We start from the raw sequence: 18,105 nt of genomic DNA on the forward strand, positions 1-18,105 counted from the left end.
TGACATGTCAATCTCTCTCCACCTAGACAAACAGAAACCAGTGACATGTCAATCTCCCCACCTAGACAAACAGAAACCAGTGACATGTCAATCTCTCCACCTAGACAAACAGAAACCAGTGACATGTCAATCTCCCCCCACCTAGACAAACAGAAACCAGTGACATGTCAATCTCCCCACCTAGACAAACAGAAACCAGTGACATGTCAATCTCTCTCCACCTAGACAAACAGAAACCAGTGACATGTCAATCTCCCCCCACCTAGACAAACAGAAACCAGTGACATGTCAATCTCTCTCCACCTAGACAAACAGAAACCAGTGACATGTCAATCTCTCCCACCTAGACAAACAGAAACCAGTGACATGTCAATCTCCCCCCACCTAGACAAACAGAAACCAGTGACATGTCAATCTCTCCCCACCTAGACAAACAGAAACCAGTGACATGTCAATCTCCCCACCTAGACAAACAGAAACCAGGGACAAGTCAATCTCTCTCCACCTAGACAAACAGAAACCAGTGACATGTCAATCTCCCCCCACCTAGACAAACAGAAACCAGTGACATGTCAATCTCCCCACCTAGACAAACAGAAACCAGGGACAAGTCAATCTCTCTCCACCTAGACAAACAGAAACCAGTGACATGTCAATCTCTCCACCTAGACAAACAGAAACCAGTGACATGTCAATCTCTCCCCACCTAGACAAACAGAAACCAGGACAAGTCAATCTCTCCCACCTAGACAAACAGAAACCAGTGACCTGTCAATCTCTCCCACCTAGACAAACAGAAACTAGTGACATGTCAATCTCCCCCCACCTAGACAAACAGAAACCAGTGACATGTCAATCTCCCCCCACCTAGACAAACAGAAACCAGTGACATGTCAATCTCTCTCCACCTAGACAAACAGAAACCAGTGACATGTCAATCTCTCCCACCTAGACAAACAGAAACCAGTGACATGTCAATCTCCCCCCACCTAGACAAACAGAAACCAGTGACATGTCAATCTCTCCCCACCTAGACAAACAGAAACCAGTGACATGTCAATCTCCCCACCTAGACAAACAGAAACCAGGGACAAGTCAATCTCTCTCCACCTAGACAAACAGAAACCAGTGACATGTCAATCTCCCCCCACCTAGACAAACAGAAACCAGTGACATGTCAATCTCCCCACCTAGACAAACAGAAACCAGGGACAAGTCAATCTCTCTCCACCTAGACAAACAGAAACCAGTGACATGTCAATCTCTCCACCTAGACAAACAGAAACCAGTGACATGTCAATCTCTCCCCACCTAGACAACCAGAAACCAGGGACAAGTCAATCTCTCTCCACCTAGACAAACAGAAACCAGTGACCTGTCAATCTCTCCCACCTAGACAAACAGAAACTAGTGACATGTCAATCTCCCCCCACCTAGACAAACAGAAACCAGTTACATGTCAATCTCTCTCCACCTAGACAAACAGAAACCAGTGACATGTCAATCTCTCCACCTAGACAAACAGAAACCAGTGACATGTCAATCTCCCCCCACCTAGACAAACAGAAACCAGTTACATGTCAATCTCCCCCACCTAGACAAACAGAAACCAGTGACATGTCAATCTCCCCCCACCTAGACAAACAGAAACCAGTGACATGTCAATCTACCCACCTAGACAAACAGAAACCAGTGACATGTCAATCTCTCTCCACCTAGACAAACAGAAACCAGTGACATGTCAATCTCTCTCCACCTAGACAAACAGAAACCAGTGACATGTCAATCTCCCCCCATGCTACATGAAAGATACATGCTACATGAAAGCAGATGCTCTTTTTACTCAACCACACACAACCACTTTACAAACAAGGGAACTCCAGTTGTGAACATATGTGCATTTTTGACAGTATCCCCTATCCCCCTATGCATCTTGTTTGACATGTGTGTGAGTATATTACAGTCGGGGAAGTATTCAGACCGCTTGACTTTTTCCACATTTTGTTACGTTACAGCCTTTTTCAAAAATGTATTTGCATTTTTTAAATGATTGTTAAATAGTCATCAATCTACACATAATACCCCATAATGACATTTTTGCAAATGTATAAAAAATAAAGCGGAAATCCCACATTGACACAAGTATTCAGACTCTTTACTCAGTACTTTGTTGAAGCACCTTTGGCAGCGATTACATCCTCTTGTCTTCTTGGGTATGACACTACAAGCTTGGCACACCTGTATTTGGGGAGTTTCTCCCATTCTTCTCTGCAGATCCTCTCAAGTTCTGTCAGGTTGGATGGGGAGCATTACTGCACAGCTATTTTCAGGTCTCTCCAGAGATGTTCGATCGGGTTCAAGTCCGGGCTCTGGCTGGGCCACTCAAGGACGTTCAGAGACTTGTCCCGAAGCCACTCCTGCGTTGTCTTGGCTGTGAGTTGTTGTCCTGTTGGAAAGTGAATCTTTGCCCCAGTCAGAGGTCGTGAGCACTCTGGAGCAGGTTTTCATCAAGGATCTCTCTGTACTTTGCTCCGTTAATCTTTCCCTCGATCCTAACTAGTCTCCCAGTCCCTGATGCTGAAAACATCTCTACAGGATGATGCTGCCACCACCTTGCTTCACCGTAGGGATGTTACCAGGTTTCCTCCAGACGTGACGCTTGGCATTCAGGCCAAAGAGTTCAATCTTGGTTTCCTCAGACCAGAGAATCTTGTTTCTCATGGTCTTAGACTCTTTGGGTGCCTTTTGGCAAACTCCAAGCAGGCTGTCATGTGCCTTTTACTGAGGAGTGGCTTCCGTCTGGCCAATCTACCATAAAGGCCTGAATGGTGGAGTGCTGCAGAGATGGTTGTCCTTCTGGAAGGTTCTCCCATCTTCACAGAGGCACTCTGTCAGAGTGACCATCGGGTTCTTGGTCACCTCCCTGACCAAGGCCCTTCTCCCCCAATTGCACAGTTTGCCCTGGTGGCCAGCTCTAGAAAGAGTCTTGGTGGTTCCAAACTTATTCCATTTAAGAATGATTGGAGGCCACTGTGTTCTTGAAGACCTTCAATACTGCACACATTTTTTGGTACCCTTACCCAGATCTGTGGGCCGGCACAATCCTGTCTCGGAGCTCTACGGACAATTCCTTTGACCTCATGGCTTGGTTTTTGCTCTGACATGCACTGTCTTTCCAAATAATGTCCAATCAATTGAATTTACCACAGGTGGACTCCAATTAAGTTGTAGAAACATCTCAAGGATGATAAATGGGAAAATGTTGAGTTTCATAGCAAAGGGTCTGAATACTTATATAAATAAGGTATTTCTGTTTTGTTTTATTTAATCCATTTTAGAATAAGGCTGTAACGTAACAAAATGTGGAAAAAGTCAAGGGGTCTGAATACTTTCTGATTGCACTGTATGTGCCTGTGTGCTGATTTGAATGTGTTATGATGACTATACGAGTGTGTAGTACTGTGTATTACTGTGTAGTACTGTGTATCTGTGGATCTCCTGTTGTTACTTTGTTCCCTCGCTCCGCTGTGTGTGCGAACAGTGAGAAGCATGCTGGGGAATTGGTTACCCAAGATCCTTTCTCTGTGTCTTATGGAAGGAACATATATTTTGACATGATCTAAGATAACCAATACTACAGTTTGTGCTGCCACGTTATGGTCAGTGACACCACATTACTTCCAGATGCTTCTGAGGAGTAGGGCAATATCCTGTCCTCTATTTCTCCTCTCTCCTGACCTCCCTCCATCTCATATCGTCCTCTCCTTTTGTCTTTCACACCGTCCCTTCACCCTCCCTACCTCACTTCTTCCCATCTCCTCTCTCTCTCTCTCTCTCTCTCTCTCTCTCTCTCTCTCTCTCTCTCTCTCTCTCTCTTCTCTCCTGTGCAGTGGGGTAATATGGTTCTATAATCCCAGTGTATTAGGCCTGATCTACATGTCTACATGTCAGCTAATTCGCCCTCAATAAACTCTAATTGCTGGTTAATTGTATTGTAATGAGATCATGGAGAGACGGGCAGCAGCTCATAAACACAAATGTTATGAATTGAGGATTTCCACAACTGGCTAAGAAGTGCCCACATACCCCCTGATATATATTTACCTACACATACAGTATATAGTACATCTATACACAGTCATCTTACCTGCTGTATAAACATAGTAACATCCCATTGACATACATTTAGAGTAGACCAACAACTGTAAGCCTTGTAAGGGCCTCCTCAGTGCTCAGCCAGAGGTGAAGAGGGGCCCAGATAAGAGAGGCAGAGCCAGATAAGAGGGTGAAGAGAGGAGAGGAGAGGACAGGGGATGGAAGGAGGGAAGGAAACAGGGGGCTGAAAGGAATGTGGACAGGAGGACTGTGTGACTGTGAGGTAGCTAGAGAGGGGGAACATAGCAAATGGATGGGAAAGAGGTAGTGAGAGAGATAGAGAGAGGCCAAAGGAGAAAGGGAGAGAGAAATTGACTTAAACAGAGTGGGAGAGAGGGGGTGGTTATTTCCCCATAGTTCTCATTAAAGGCTGCTAATCCCCCTGCACTTGCCCTGCAGAAAAGGGCCAGAGGGTAGGAGAGAGTGAGTGAGTGAGTGAGTGAGTGAGTGAGTGAGTGAGTGAGTGAGTGAGTGAGTGAGTGAGTGAGTGAGTGAGTGAGTGAGTGAGTGAGTGAGTGAGTGAGTGAGAGTGAGTGAGTGAGTGAGTGAGTGAGTGAGTGAGTGAGTGAGTGAGTGAGTGAGTGAGTGAGTGAGTGAGTGAGAGAGTGAGAGAGTGAGTGAGTGAGTGAGTGAGTGAGTGAGTGGGTGAAATCCCACACCTAAGAAAGTTATAGCCTATTAGCAATACAGTTATCTACAAACATGTAACCTATTAGCAATACAGTTAGCCTCATTAACTCATCTACAAACATGTAACCTATTAGCAATACAGTTAGCCTCATTAACTCATCTACAAACATATAGCCTATTAGCAATACAGTTAGCCTCATTAACTCATCTACAAACATGTAAACTATTAGCAATACAGTTAGCCTCATTAACTAATCTACAAACATATAGCCTATTAGCAATACAGTTAGCCTCATTAACTCATCTACAAACATATAGCCTATTAGCAATACAGTTAGCCTTATTAACTCATCTACAAACATATATCCTATTAGCAATACAGTTAACAACATTAACTCATCTACAAACATATAGCCTATTAGCAATACAGTTAGCCTCATTAACTCATCTACAAACATGTAACCTATTAGCAATACAGTTAGCCTCATTAACTCATCTACAAACATATAGCCTATTAGCAATACCGTTAGCATCATTAACTAATCTACAAACATATAGCCTATTAGCAATACAGTTATCTACACACATGTAACCTATTAGCAATACAGTTAGCCTCATTAACTCATCTACAAACATGTAACCTATTAGCAATACAGTTAGCATCATTAACTCATCTACAAACATATAGCCTATTAGCAATACAGTTAGCCTCATTAACTCATCTACAAACATATAGCCTATTAGCAATACAGTTAGCCACATTAACTCATCTACAAACATGTAACCTATTAGCAATACAGTTAGCCTCATTAACTCATCTACAAGCATATAGCCTATTAGCAATACAGTTAGCCTCATTAATGCATCTACAAACATATAGCTTATTAGCAATACAGTTAGCCTCATTAACTCATCTACAAACATATAGCCTGTTAGCAATACAGTTAGCCTCATTAACTCACATTAATTCAGCACCGGGATTAAAAACATACAGAGGGATCTGTTAGCAGAAAAAGTACTTTATTAGCAAAAGGTAAACAGATTTACAGATTTTTTGTTGTAGTAATTTCCAACAATTCTACACATTTGCCATGACTTATACCATGTTAATATGATATCTGAGTGAGAGTAATCAACCATGATTACTTTAGATGGCTGGCTAGACTAAGTAGATTAATTTACCAATCTAAAAAACGTTAACAGATATGGACTAATTGAGTGACTGTGAGTGTGGGACATATAGGAAGGAAAACTGCTGATGAACAACCACGTTTTGAAATGTCACCTTGTGTATTCAACTATTCTAATTCTCAACAGTAAATTGAGACTACGACCAAGTTCCCAAAATATATATTTTTTCAAATTCTGAAAGATCCGAACCTCGGTGTCTTCATATGTAGCTACAGCCCTGACTGCAATATGAGTGTAAAAGAGAGAAGTGACAGTCAATTTGGACTGTTGTCACTTATTGGCCTGTAAGCTGCCTCAACCTACAGCTAGTTGTTAGTCTATAATACTGAATCAATAACAGTATGTCAGAACCAGTCAGACTCAGAAGCAAATAAATTCATTAAAAATCCTACAATGTGATTTTCTGGATTTTTTTTCTTCTCATTTTGTCTGTCATAGTTGAAGTGTACCAATGATGAAAATTACAGGCCTCTCTCATCTTTTTAAGTGGGAGAACTTGCACAATTGGTGGCTGACTAAATACTTTTTGCCCCACTGTATATGAAGTAGAAAAGCTGTACAAACAAAGAAGACGTGTCCTCTGAAGAAGGTGGTGAATGGGTTAATAAAACATTTTAAAAAAATGTAAAAGCAGATTTACAGTAATTATATAAAGAGTGTCATAATAATTGAAACAATAATGATGGTGATTATGGGAATATTCTTCATGCATTATGCTGTATTGATAAACTTTCTCCTCCTCCTCAATGATCTCAGATTATATTTACCTTCCCTAGCTTGCATTCTGTTTGCGTGTGTGTTTTTTGAAGGGACTGAGTGTTAATTCTAGTGTGTGATTGAATGTACATGTTGGTGCAGTATGTCAGCGTGTGTGTAAGAAACGATCTATTGCATGCTGACACACCTACTCATCCTCTCTCTTTTACTCTCCCTTTCAATGTCTCTCTTTCTCCATCTCTCTTTCTCTCTCACTCTCTCCCTCCCTCTCTATATCCCTCCCTCGCTCCCTCTCTTATACATAAACCCTTTCCTCCCCCTGACTCCACCTCTTGTTCTCCGTCTCACTGTAAAACACACATACACACAGGCACTCTCTCACTTTATCCCATAGTTCCCCATCTCCAAGGGAACACAGGGATGTCTCTATGGCAACAAGGAGCTTGCTCCACTAATGACCTGGTTGCCATAGTGATTCGGTTGGCTGTGCACAAACCCAGACTGAATAAAAGAGAGGGAGAGAGACATTTTACACCTCTGCACAGTATTCCATTCTCATTCTCTCCCTCCCTCCTTCAAACTCACACACACACACACACACACGCACACACAGCCAGTGTTGTGTCTTTGACTATGCCGGGTTAAGTGATATGACATGCTATTCTATAGAATAATTTATCCGTAATTAATATCACCTGATTGAGTTAATCATGTAAATGTAATTAACTAGAGAGTCGGGGCACCACGAAATAATATTTTTTATCTTCCGAATAAACTCTTAAAGACCTAGTAATATTTTACATGAATAGCAGTCAATATTAATCGTCACCTTAATTCAGTCTCATCTGAAAGTTGTAAATTCTTGGTTCAAGAATCTTCACGAACCCTGGCTAACAAGTTGAATCAGCAATAGAAAATTGGGTTTAATTATTTATTTCCTAAATACCTAACTAATCACACAGAATTAAACATACACACAATTAATCATAACTTGATTACAAATTACGTCATAAAGAAAAACGTCCCTGGCGGGCGGAACAGATATGACAGCTTGTTACACAAAAGAAAAGGGGCTGGTTTTGAGTGAAAGAGCGGGAAGACTAAGTAACAAAGGAAGAAGCTGTGCTATCGTAAATACAGTATCTTATTCATTCTAAATTTACCGCCCATTTGTAAAAGGAAAATGCAATAAATATTTACTCTGAGCTGCGCTTCGGTAGGTTGGTAGATGGAAGGCCGTGTTGCCAAACCGAGTCCTTTGTCCTTTGAAGAATGTCTCTGGTGGTCAATTGGATACGCTGTAGTAACGTCGTTGTGTGAGTGACGAGACACTCTGTCTGTTCCTTCCTAACCCTCGTTTGCAGCTGCTGTTGCTATCTGTAGTGAATAAGAGTTCAAAGTTCATACCATTCGCAACCAAAGTTCACGCTGATGTTGGCTTTGTTCTGTAGTTTTTATCTGAACCATTCTGACATCGGACCGCCGTCCTCACATCCTCGGAACAGGAGGTTATATTGTCATCAAGGCTTTATATAGTGGAGCGAGAAGGGTGTGTCTGAAAAGTTTTATAACCCATGACTCTTCACAGGGGCGGGCCACTGATTGAGCAGAGCCCTAACCTTATGAAAACCCAATTCTCACATTTTAGAAGCTAAAATCATATTTCAACCCATCACGAATAATTTCATTATCAAAAATGTAAATTGAACAACAATTCCATGTGAATCCGATAACTCCGATGTGTAGACTTTCCACTGTAGAGTTTATGTCATCTTATCATTGATGAGAATGTCTCAGATGACAACTGAACTGACATCATTCATTAAGTACCACCGCATATGTTCAGTTGGTCGGATTACCAGAATATAGTTAATTTCCCCCCACCTACTGATGTTCCCAGAATCTCTATGTTAACCAAGGGGTTTGCAAATGTAACATCAGTAGGGTAGAGAGAGGAAAAAGGGGGGAAGAGGTATTTATGACTGTCATAAACCTTCCCCCAGGCCAACGTCATGACACCAGACAGACAGAGAGAGTGTGTGAGACAGTCAGTGAGGGAGAGATTAAGACAGAAAGAGAGAGTTAAACACGTTAGTGAGATGTATTGAGCCGTGGAGCGTACATCCATGCATGCAGAAGCTGCAAGCGAGAGATCCAGCTGCTCTCCAGAAGGACCAATCACACAGCTGCTTCAAGGTCAGGCTCAGCCCAGCCTCAGCCTCAGCCCAGACTCACACCAGAGAGAGAGAGAGAAAGAGAGGAAGACTGTTTGATTCATGATCTACAGAAACAGATGTGGATCTGTCCATAAAAGGACATTACGTCTAATGCTAACTGTGCCTATATGATACAGCACAATCAAACATTCTATTCATCTCACCATACAGGAGCTCACTGGTCAGAAGAGACAGTACAATCAGTCATTCATATCTCCTTACTGTATAAAACCATACACATCACTGGTCCCTGTGGTGGACTCACAATGTCTCTCCCTAGTGGTTCAGAATGGTAATGACAGCAGTACTGCAGCGAGGAGCGGTTCTCCACTTCTGACAGACACACTAATACTGCACCAGGACCCTTCCCTCAGTCTAGACTGTTAAATTGCTGTTACTTTTATACTTTACAGTTAAATGCTTTCCTTTTCCGCACTTTTCTTGTTTAGTGTTTTCATTTAAACCCCAACTACCCCCCCTCTCTCCACCCTCTATCTCTTCTCTATAAGCACCACTATTGAACCCTCTCTCTTCTCTCTCTCTCCCTCTCCCTCTCTCCCTCTCCCTCTCCCCTTCTCTCCCCGTCTCCTCTGCAGAAGTGTTTGCGGTTCAACCCAGATGCGACCGTTTGGAAGGCCAAGCAGCAGGTGCTATGTTCTCTGACCGATTCGTTGCGGGATGTGTTGAACTACGGCTTGTTCCAACCAGCCACCGAAGGCCATGACGCCAAGTTCCTGGAGGAGGAGAAGATGCTGAGAGAGTACCCACAATCCTTTGAGAAGGGGGTACCATATCTGGAGGTATATACAGCCTGGATGTAAGGTTACACTGTAAGGTTACTCTCACTCTGTGGGTTACTCTGTAAGGTTACTCTGTAAGGTTACTCTGTAAAGTTACTATGTGGGCTACTCTGTAAGGTTACTCTGTAAAGTTACTATGTGGGCTACTCTGTAAGGTTACTCTGTAAGGTTACTCTGTAAGGTTACTCTGTAAAGTTACTATGTGGGCTACTCTGTAAGGTTACTCTGTAAGGTTAGTCTGTGGGCTACTCTGTAAGGTTAAGCTGTAAAGTTACTATGTGGGCTACTCTGTAAGGTTACTCTGTAAGGTTACTCTGTAAGGTTACTGTGTGGGCTACTCTGTAAGGTTACTCTGTGGGCTACTCTGTAAGGTTACTCTGTAAGGTTACTCTGTAAGGTTACTATGTGGGCTACTCTGTAGGGTTACTCTGTAAGGTTACTATGTGGGCTACTCTGTAAGGTTACTCTGTAAGGTTACTCTGTAAAGTTACTATGTGGGCTACTCTGTAAGGTTACTATGTGGGCTACTCTGTAAGGTTACTCTGTAAAGTTACTATGTGGGCTACTCTGTAAGGTTACTCTGTAAGGTTACTCTGTGGGCTACTCTGTAAGGTTACTCTGTAAGGTTACTCTGTAAGGTTACTATGTGGGCTACTCTGTAATGTTACTCTGTAAGGTTACTATGTGGGCTACTCTGTAAGGTTACTCTGTAAGGTTACTCTGTAAGGTTACTATGTGGGCTACTCTGTAAGGTTACTCTGTAAGGTTACTCTGTAAAGTTACTATGTGGGCTACTCTGTAAGGTTACACTGTGGGCTACTCTGTAAGGTTACTCTGTTGGTTACTCTGTAAGGTTACTCTGTAAGGTTACTATGTGGGCTACTCTGTAAGGTTACTCTGTAAAGTTACTATGTGGGCTACTCTGTAAGGTTACTCTGTAAAGTTACTATGTGGGCTATTCTGTAAGGTTACTCTGTAAAGTTACTATGTGGGCTACTCTGTAAGGTTACTCTGTAAAGTTACTATGTGGGCTACTCTGTAAGGTTACTCTGTAAAGTTACTATGTGGGCTATTCTGTAAGGTTACTCTGTAAGGTTACTATGTGGGCTACTCTGTAAGGTTACTCTGTAAGGTTACTCTGTAAAGTTACTATGTGGGCTACTCTGTAATGTTACTCTGTAAGGTTACTATGTGGGCTACTCTGTAAGATTACTCTGTAAGGTTACTATGTGGGCTACTCTGTAAGGTTACTCTGTAAGGTTACTCTGTAAGGTTACTCTGTAAGGTTACTCTGTAAGGTTACTATGTGGGCTACTCTGTAATGTTACTCTGTAAGGTTACTATGTGGGCTACTCTGTAAGATTACTCTGTAAGGTTACTCTGTGGGCTACTCTGTAAGGTTACTCTGTAAGGTTACTCTGTAAGGTTACTCTGTAAAGTTACTATGTGGGCTACTCTGTAAGGTTACTCTGTGGGCTACTCTGTAAGGTTAATCTGTAAGATTACTATGTAAGGTTACTATGTGGGCTACTCTGTAAGGTTACTCTGTAAAGTTACTATGTGGGCTACTCTGTAAGGTTACTCTGTAAAGTTACTATGTGGGCTACTCTGTAAGGTTACTCTGTAAGGTTACTATGTGGGCTACTCTGTAAGGTTACTCTGTAAAGTTACTATGTGGGCTACTCTGTAAGGTTACTCTGTAAGGTTACTCTGTGGGCTACTCTGTAAGGTTACGCTGTAAAGTTACTATGTGGGCTACTCTGTAAGGTTACTCTGTAAGGTTACTCTGTATGGTTACTATGTGGGCTACTCTGTAAGGTTACTATGTGGGCTACTCTGTAAGGTTACTCTGTAAGGTTACTATGTGGGCTACTCTGTAAGGTTACTCTGTAAAGTTACTATGTGGGCTACTCTGTAAGGTTACTCTGTAAGGTTACTCTGTAAGGTTACTATGTGGGCTACTCTGTAAGGTTACTCTGTAAGGTTACTATGTGGGCTACTCTGTAAGGTTACTCTGTAAGGTTACTCTGTAAAGTTACTATGTGGGCTACTCTGTAAGGTTACTCTGTAAGGTTACTCTGTAAGGTTACTATGTGGGCTACTCTGTAAGGTTACTCTGTAAAGTTACTATGTGGGCTACTCTGTAAGGCTACTCTGTAAGGTTACTATGTGGGCTACTCTGTAAGGTTACTCTGTAAGGTTACTCTGTAAGGTTACTATGTGGGCTACTCTGTAAGGTTACTCTGTAAGGTTACTATGTGGGCTACTCTGTAAGGTTACTATGTGGGCTACTCTGTAAGGTTACTCTGTAAAGTTACTATGTGGGCTACTCTGTAAGGTTACTCTGTAAAGTTACTATGTGGGCTACTCTGTAAGGTTACTCTGTGGGCTACTCTGTAAGGTTACTCTGTTGGTTACACTGTAAGGTTACTCTGTAAGGTTAATATGTGGGCTACTCTGTAAGGTTACTCTGTAAAGTTACTATGTGGGCTACTCTGTAAGGTTACTCTGTGGGCTACTCTGTAAGGTTACTCTGTTGGTTACTCTGTAAGGTTACTCTGCAAGGTTACTATGTGGGCTACTCTGTAAGGTTACTCTGTAAAGTTACTATGTGGGCTTCTGTAAGGTTACTCTGTGGGTTACTCTGTAAGGTTACTCTGTTGGTTACTCTGTAAGGTTACTCTGTAAGGTTACTTTCACTCTGGGTTACTCTGTACGGTTACTCTCAATCTGTGGGTTACTCTGTAAGGTTACTATGTGGGTTACTCTCACTCTGTGGGTTACTCTGTAAGGTTACCCTCACTCTATGGGTTACTCTGTAAAGGTTACTCTCACTATGTTGGTTACTCTGTAAGGTTACTCTGTGGGTTACTCTGTAAGGTTACTCTCACTCTGTGGGTTACTCTGTAAGGTTACTCTGTGGGTTACTCTCACTCTGTGGGTTACTCTGTACGGTTACTCTGTAAGGTTACTCTGTAAGGTTACTATGTGGGCTACTCTGTAAGGTTACTCTGTAAGGTTACTATGTGGGCTACTCTGTAAGGTTACTATGTGGGCTACTCTGTAAGGTTACTCTGTAAAGTTACTATGTGGGCTACTCTGTAAGGTTACTCTGTAAAGTTACTATGTGGGCTACTCTGTAAGGTTACTCTGTGGGCTACTCTGTAAGGTTACTCTGTTGGTTACACTGTAAGGTTACTCTGTAAGGTTAATATGTGGGCTACTCTGTAAGGTTACTCTGTAAAGTTACTATGTGGGCTACTCTGTAAGGTTACTCTGTGGGCTACTCTGTAAGGTTACTCTGTTGGTTACTCTGTAAGGTTACTCTGCAAGGTTACTATGTGGGCTACTCTGTAAGGTTACTCTGTAAAGTTACTATGTGGGCTTCTGTAAGGTTACTATGTGGGTTACTCTGTAAGGTTACTCTGTTGGTTACTCTGTAAGGTTACTCTGTAAGGTTACTTTCACTCTGGGTTACTCTGTACGGTTACTCTCAATCTGTGGGTTACTCTGTAAGGTTACTATGTGGGTTACTCTCACTCTGTGGGTTACTCTGTAAGGTTACCCTCACTCTATGGGTTACTCTGTAAAGGTTACTCTCACTATGTTGGTTACTCTGTAAGGTTACTCTGTGGGTTACTCTGTAAGGTTACTCTCACTCTGTGGGTTACTCTGTAAGGTTACTCTGTGGGTTACTCTCACTCTGTGGGTTACTCTGTACGGTTACTCTGTAAGGTTACTCTGTAAGGTTACTATGTGGGCTACTCTGTAAGGTTACTCTGTAAGGTTACTATGTGGGCTACTCTGTAAGGTTACTATGTGGGCTACTCTGTAAGGTTACTCTGTAAAGTTACTATGTGGGCTACTCTGTAAGGTTACTCTGTAAAGTTACTATGTGGGCTACTCTGTAAGGTTACTCTGTGGGCTACTCTGTAAGGTTACTCTGTTGGTTACACTGTAAGGTTACTCTGTAAGGTTAATATGTGGGCTACTCTGTAAGGTTACTCTGTAAAGTTACTATGTGGGCTACTCTGTAAGGTTACTCTGTGGGCTACTCTGTAAGGTTACTCGGTTGGTTACTCTGTAAGGTTACTCTGCAAGGTTACTATGTGGGCTACTCTGTAAGGTTACTCTGTAAAGTTACTATGTGGGCTTCTGTAAGGTTACTCTGTGGGTTACTCTGTAAGGTTACTCTGTTGGTTACTCTGTAAGGTTACTCTGTAAGGTTACTTTCACTCTGGGTTACTCTGTACGGTTACTCTCAATCTGTGGGTTACTCTGTAAGGTTACTATGTGGGTTACTCTCACTCTGTGGGTTACTCTGTAAGGTTACCCTCACTCTATGGGTTACTCTGTAAAGGTTACTCTCACTATGTTGGTTACTCTGTAAGGTTACTCTGTGGGTTACTCTGTAAGGTTACTCTCACTCTGTGGGTTACTCTGTAAGGTTACTCTGTGGGTTACTCTCACTCTGTGGGTTACTCTGTACGGTTACTCTGTAAGGTTACTCTGTAAGGTTACTATGTGGGCTACTCTGTAAGGTTACTCTGTAAGGTTACTATGTGGGCTACTCTGTAAGGTTACTATGTGGGCTACTCTGTAAGGTTACTCTGTAAAGTTACTATGTGGGCTACTCTGTAAGGTTACTCTGTAAAGTTACTATGTGGGCTACTCTGTAAGGTTACTCTGTGGGCTACTCTGTAAGGTTACTCTGTTGGTTACACTGTAAGGTTACTCTGTAAGGTTAATATGTGGGCTACTCTGTAAGGTTACTCTGTAAAGTTACTATGTGGGCTACTCTGTAAGGTTACTCTGTGGGCTACTCTGTAAGGTTACTCTGTTGGTTACTCTGTAAGGTTACTCTGCAAGGTTACTATGTGGGCTACTCTGTAAGGTTACTCTGTAAAGTTACTATGTGGGCTTCTGTAAGGTTACTATGTGGGTTACTCTGTAAGGTTACTCTGTTGGTTACTCTGTAAGGTTACTCTGTAAGGTTACTTTCACTCTGGGTTACTCTGTACGGTTACTCTCAATCTGTGGGTTACTCTGTAAGGTTACTATGTGGGTTACTCTCACTCTGTGGGTTACTCTGTAAGGTTACCCTCACTCTATGGGTTACTCTGTAAAGGTTACTCTCACTATGTTGGTTACTCTGTAAGGTTACTCTGTGGGTTACTCTGTAAGGTTACTCTCACTCTGTGGGTTACTCTGTAAGGTTACTCTGTGGGTTACTCTCACTCTGTGGGTTACTCTGTACGGTTACTCTGTAAGGTTACTCTGTAAGGTTACTATGTGGGCTACTCTGTAAGGTTACTCTGTAAGGTTACTATGTGGGCTACTCTGTAAGGTTACTATGTGGGCTACTCTGTAAGGTTACTCTGTAAAGTTACTATGTGGGCTACTCTGTAAGGTTACTCTGTAAAGTTACTATGTGGGCTACTCTGTAAGGTTACTCTGTGGGCTACTCTGTAAGGTTACTCTGTTGGTTACACTGTAAGGTTACTCTGTAAGGTTAATATGTGGGCTACTCTGTAAGGTTACTCTGTAAAGTTACTATGTGGGCTACTCTGTAAGGTTACTCTGTGGGCTACTCTGTAAGGTTACTCGGTTGGTTACTCTGTAAGGTTACTCTGCAAGGTTACTATGTGGGCTACTCTGTAAGGTTACTCTGTAAAGTTACTATGTGGGCTTCTGTAAGGTTACTCTGTGGGTTACTCTGTAAGGTTACTCTGTTGGTTACTCTGTAAGGTTACTCTGTAAGGTTACTTTCACTCTGGGTTACTCTGTACGGTTACTCTCAATCTGTGGGTTACTCTGTAAGGTTACTATGTGGGTTACTCTCACTCTGTGGGTTACTCTGTAAGGTTACCCTCACTCTATGGGTTACTCTGTAAAGGTTACTCTCACTATGTTGGTTACTCTGTAAGGTTACTCTGTGGGTTACTCTGTAAGGTTACTCTCACTCTGTGGGTTACTCTGTAAGGTTACTCTGTGGGTTACTCTCACTCTGTGGGTTACTCTGTACGGTTACTCTGTAAGGTTACTCTGTAAGGTTACTATGTGGGCTACTCTGTAAGGTTACTCTGTAAGGTTACTATGTGGGCTACTCTGTAAGGTTACTATGTGGGCTACTCTGTAAGGTTACTCTGTAAAGTTACTATGTGGGCTACTCTGTAAGGTTACTCTGTAAAGTTACTATGTGGGCTACTCTGTAAGGTTACTCTGTGGGCTACTCTGTAAGGTTACTCTGTTGGTTACACTGTAAGGTTACTCTGTAAGGTTAATATGTGGGCTACTCTGTAAGGTTACTCTGTAAAGTTACTATGTGGGCTACTCTGTAAGGTTACTCTGTGGGCTACTCTGTAAGGTTACTCGGTTGGTTACTCTGTAAGGTTACTCTGCAAGGTTACTATGTGGGCTACTCTGTAAGGTTACTCTGTAAAGTTACTATGTGGGCTTCTGTAAGGTTACTCTGTGGGTTACTCTGTAAGGTTACTCTGTTGGTTACTCTGTAAGGTTACTCTGTAAGGTTACTTTCACTCTGGGTTACTCTGTACGGTTACTCTCAATCTGTGGGTTACTCTGTAAGGTTACTATGTGGGTTACTCTCACTCTGTGGGTTACTCTGTAAGGTTACCCTCACTCTATGGGTTACTCTGTAAAGGTTACTCTCACTATGTTGGTTACTCTGTAAGGTTACTCTGTGGGTTACTCTGTAAGGTTACTCTCACTCTGTGGGTTACTCTGTAAGGTTACTCTGTGGGTTACTCTCACTCTGTGGGTTACTCTGTACGGTTACTCTGTAAGGTTACTCTGTAAGGTTACTATGTGGGCTACTCTGTAAGGTTACTCTGTAAGGTTACTATGTGGGCTACTCTGTAAGGTTACTATGTGGGCTACTCTGTAAGGTTACTCTGTAAAGTTACTATGTGGGCTACTCTGTAAGGTTACTCTGTAAAGTTACTATGTGGGCTACTCTGTAAGGTTACTCTGTGGGCTACTCTGTAAGGTTACTCTGTTGGTTACACTGTAAGGTTACTCTGTAAGGTTAATATGTGGGCTACTCTGTAAGGTTACTCTGTAAAGTTACTATGTGGGCTACTCTGTAAGGTTACTCTGTGGGCTACTCTGTAAGGTTACTCTGTTGGTTACTCTGTAAGGTTACTCTGCAAGGTTACTATGTGGGCTACTCTGTAAGGTTACTCTGTAAAGTTACTATGTGGGCTTCTGTAAGGTTACTATGTGGGTTACTCTGTAAGGTTACTCTGTTGGTTACTCTGTAAGGTTACTCTGTAAGGTTACTTTCACTCTGGGTTACTCTGTACGGTTACTCTCAATCTGTGGGTTACTCTGTAAGGTTACTATGTGGGTTACTCTCACTCTGTGGGTTACTCTGTAAGGTTACCCTCACTCTATGGGTTACTCTGTAAAGGTTACTCTCACTATGTTGGTTACTCTGTAAGGTTACTCTGTGGGTTACTCTGTAAGGTTACTCTCACTCTGTGGGTTACTCTGTAAGGTTACTCTGTGGGTTACTCTCACTCTGTGGGTTACTCTGTACGGTTACTCTGTAAGGTTACTCTGTAAGGTTACTATGTGGGCTACTCTGTAAGGTTACTCTGTAAGGTTACTATGTGGGCTACTCTGTAAGGTTACTATGTGGGCTACTCTGTAAGGTTACTCTGTAAAGTTACTATGTGGGCTACTCTGTAAGGTTACTCTGTAAAGTTACTATGTGGGCTACTCTGTAAGGTTACTCTGTGGGCTACTCTGTAAGGTTACTCTGTTGGTTACACTGTAAGGTTACTCTGTAAGGTTAATATGTGGGCTACTCTGTAAGGTTACTCTGTAAAGTTACTATGTGGGCTACTCTGTAAGGTTACTCTGTGGGCTACTCTGTAAGGTTACTCGGTTGGTTACTCTGTAAGGTTACTCTGCAAGGTTACTATGTGGGCTACTCTGTAAGGTTACTCTGTAAAGTTACTATGTGGGCTTCTGTAAGGTTACTCTGTGGGTTACTCTGTAAGGTTACTCTGTTGGTTACTCTGTAAGGTTACTCTGTAAGGTTACTTTCACTCTGGGTTACTCTGTACGGTTACTCTCAATCTGTGGGTTACTCTGTAAGGTTACTATGTGGGTTACTCTCACTCTGTGGGTTACTCTGTAAGGTTACCCTCACTCTATGGGTTACTCTGTAAAGGTTACTCTCACTATGTTGGTTACTCTGTAAGGTTACTCTGTGGGTTACTCTGTAAGGTTACTCTCACTCTGTGGGTTACTCTGTAAGGTTACTCTGTGGGTTACTCTCACTCTGTGGGTTACTCTGTACGGTTACTCTGTAAGGTTACTCTGTAAGGTTACTATGTGGGCTACTCTGTAAGGTTACTCTGTAAGGT

The 18,105-nt window shown here is 42.3% G+C and overlaps 1 protein-coding gene across 1 annotated transcript in view; it reads left to right on the top strand.

The window, feature by feature from the left end:
- Nucleotides 1–18,105, top strand: part of LOC115127616 (SH3 and multiple ankyrin repeat domains protein 1-like) — a 66,180-nt gene that overhangs the window by 9,244 nt on the left and 38,831 nt on the right. The window contains exon 2 of the mRNA XM_065010944.1: nucleotides 9,506–9,709. Coding sequence (XP_064867016.1) covers nucleotides 9,506–9,709 — 204 coding nt within the window. The remainder of the gene's footprint in view (nucleotides 1–9,505; nucleotides 9,710–18,105) is intronic.

Source organism: Oncorhynchus nerka, linkage group LG26, assembly GCF_034236695.1.
Source record: "Oncorhynchus nerka isolate Pitt River linkage group LG26, Oner_Uvic_2.0, whole genome shotgun sequence".
Classification (NCBI taxonomy): Eukaryota; Metazoa; Chordata; class Actinopteri; order Salmoniformes; family Salmonidae; genus Oncorhynchus; species Oncorhynchus nerka.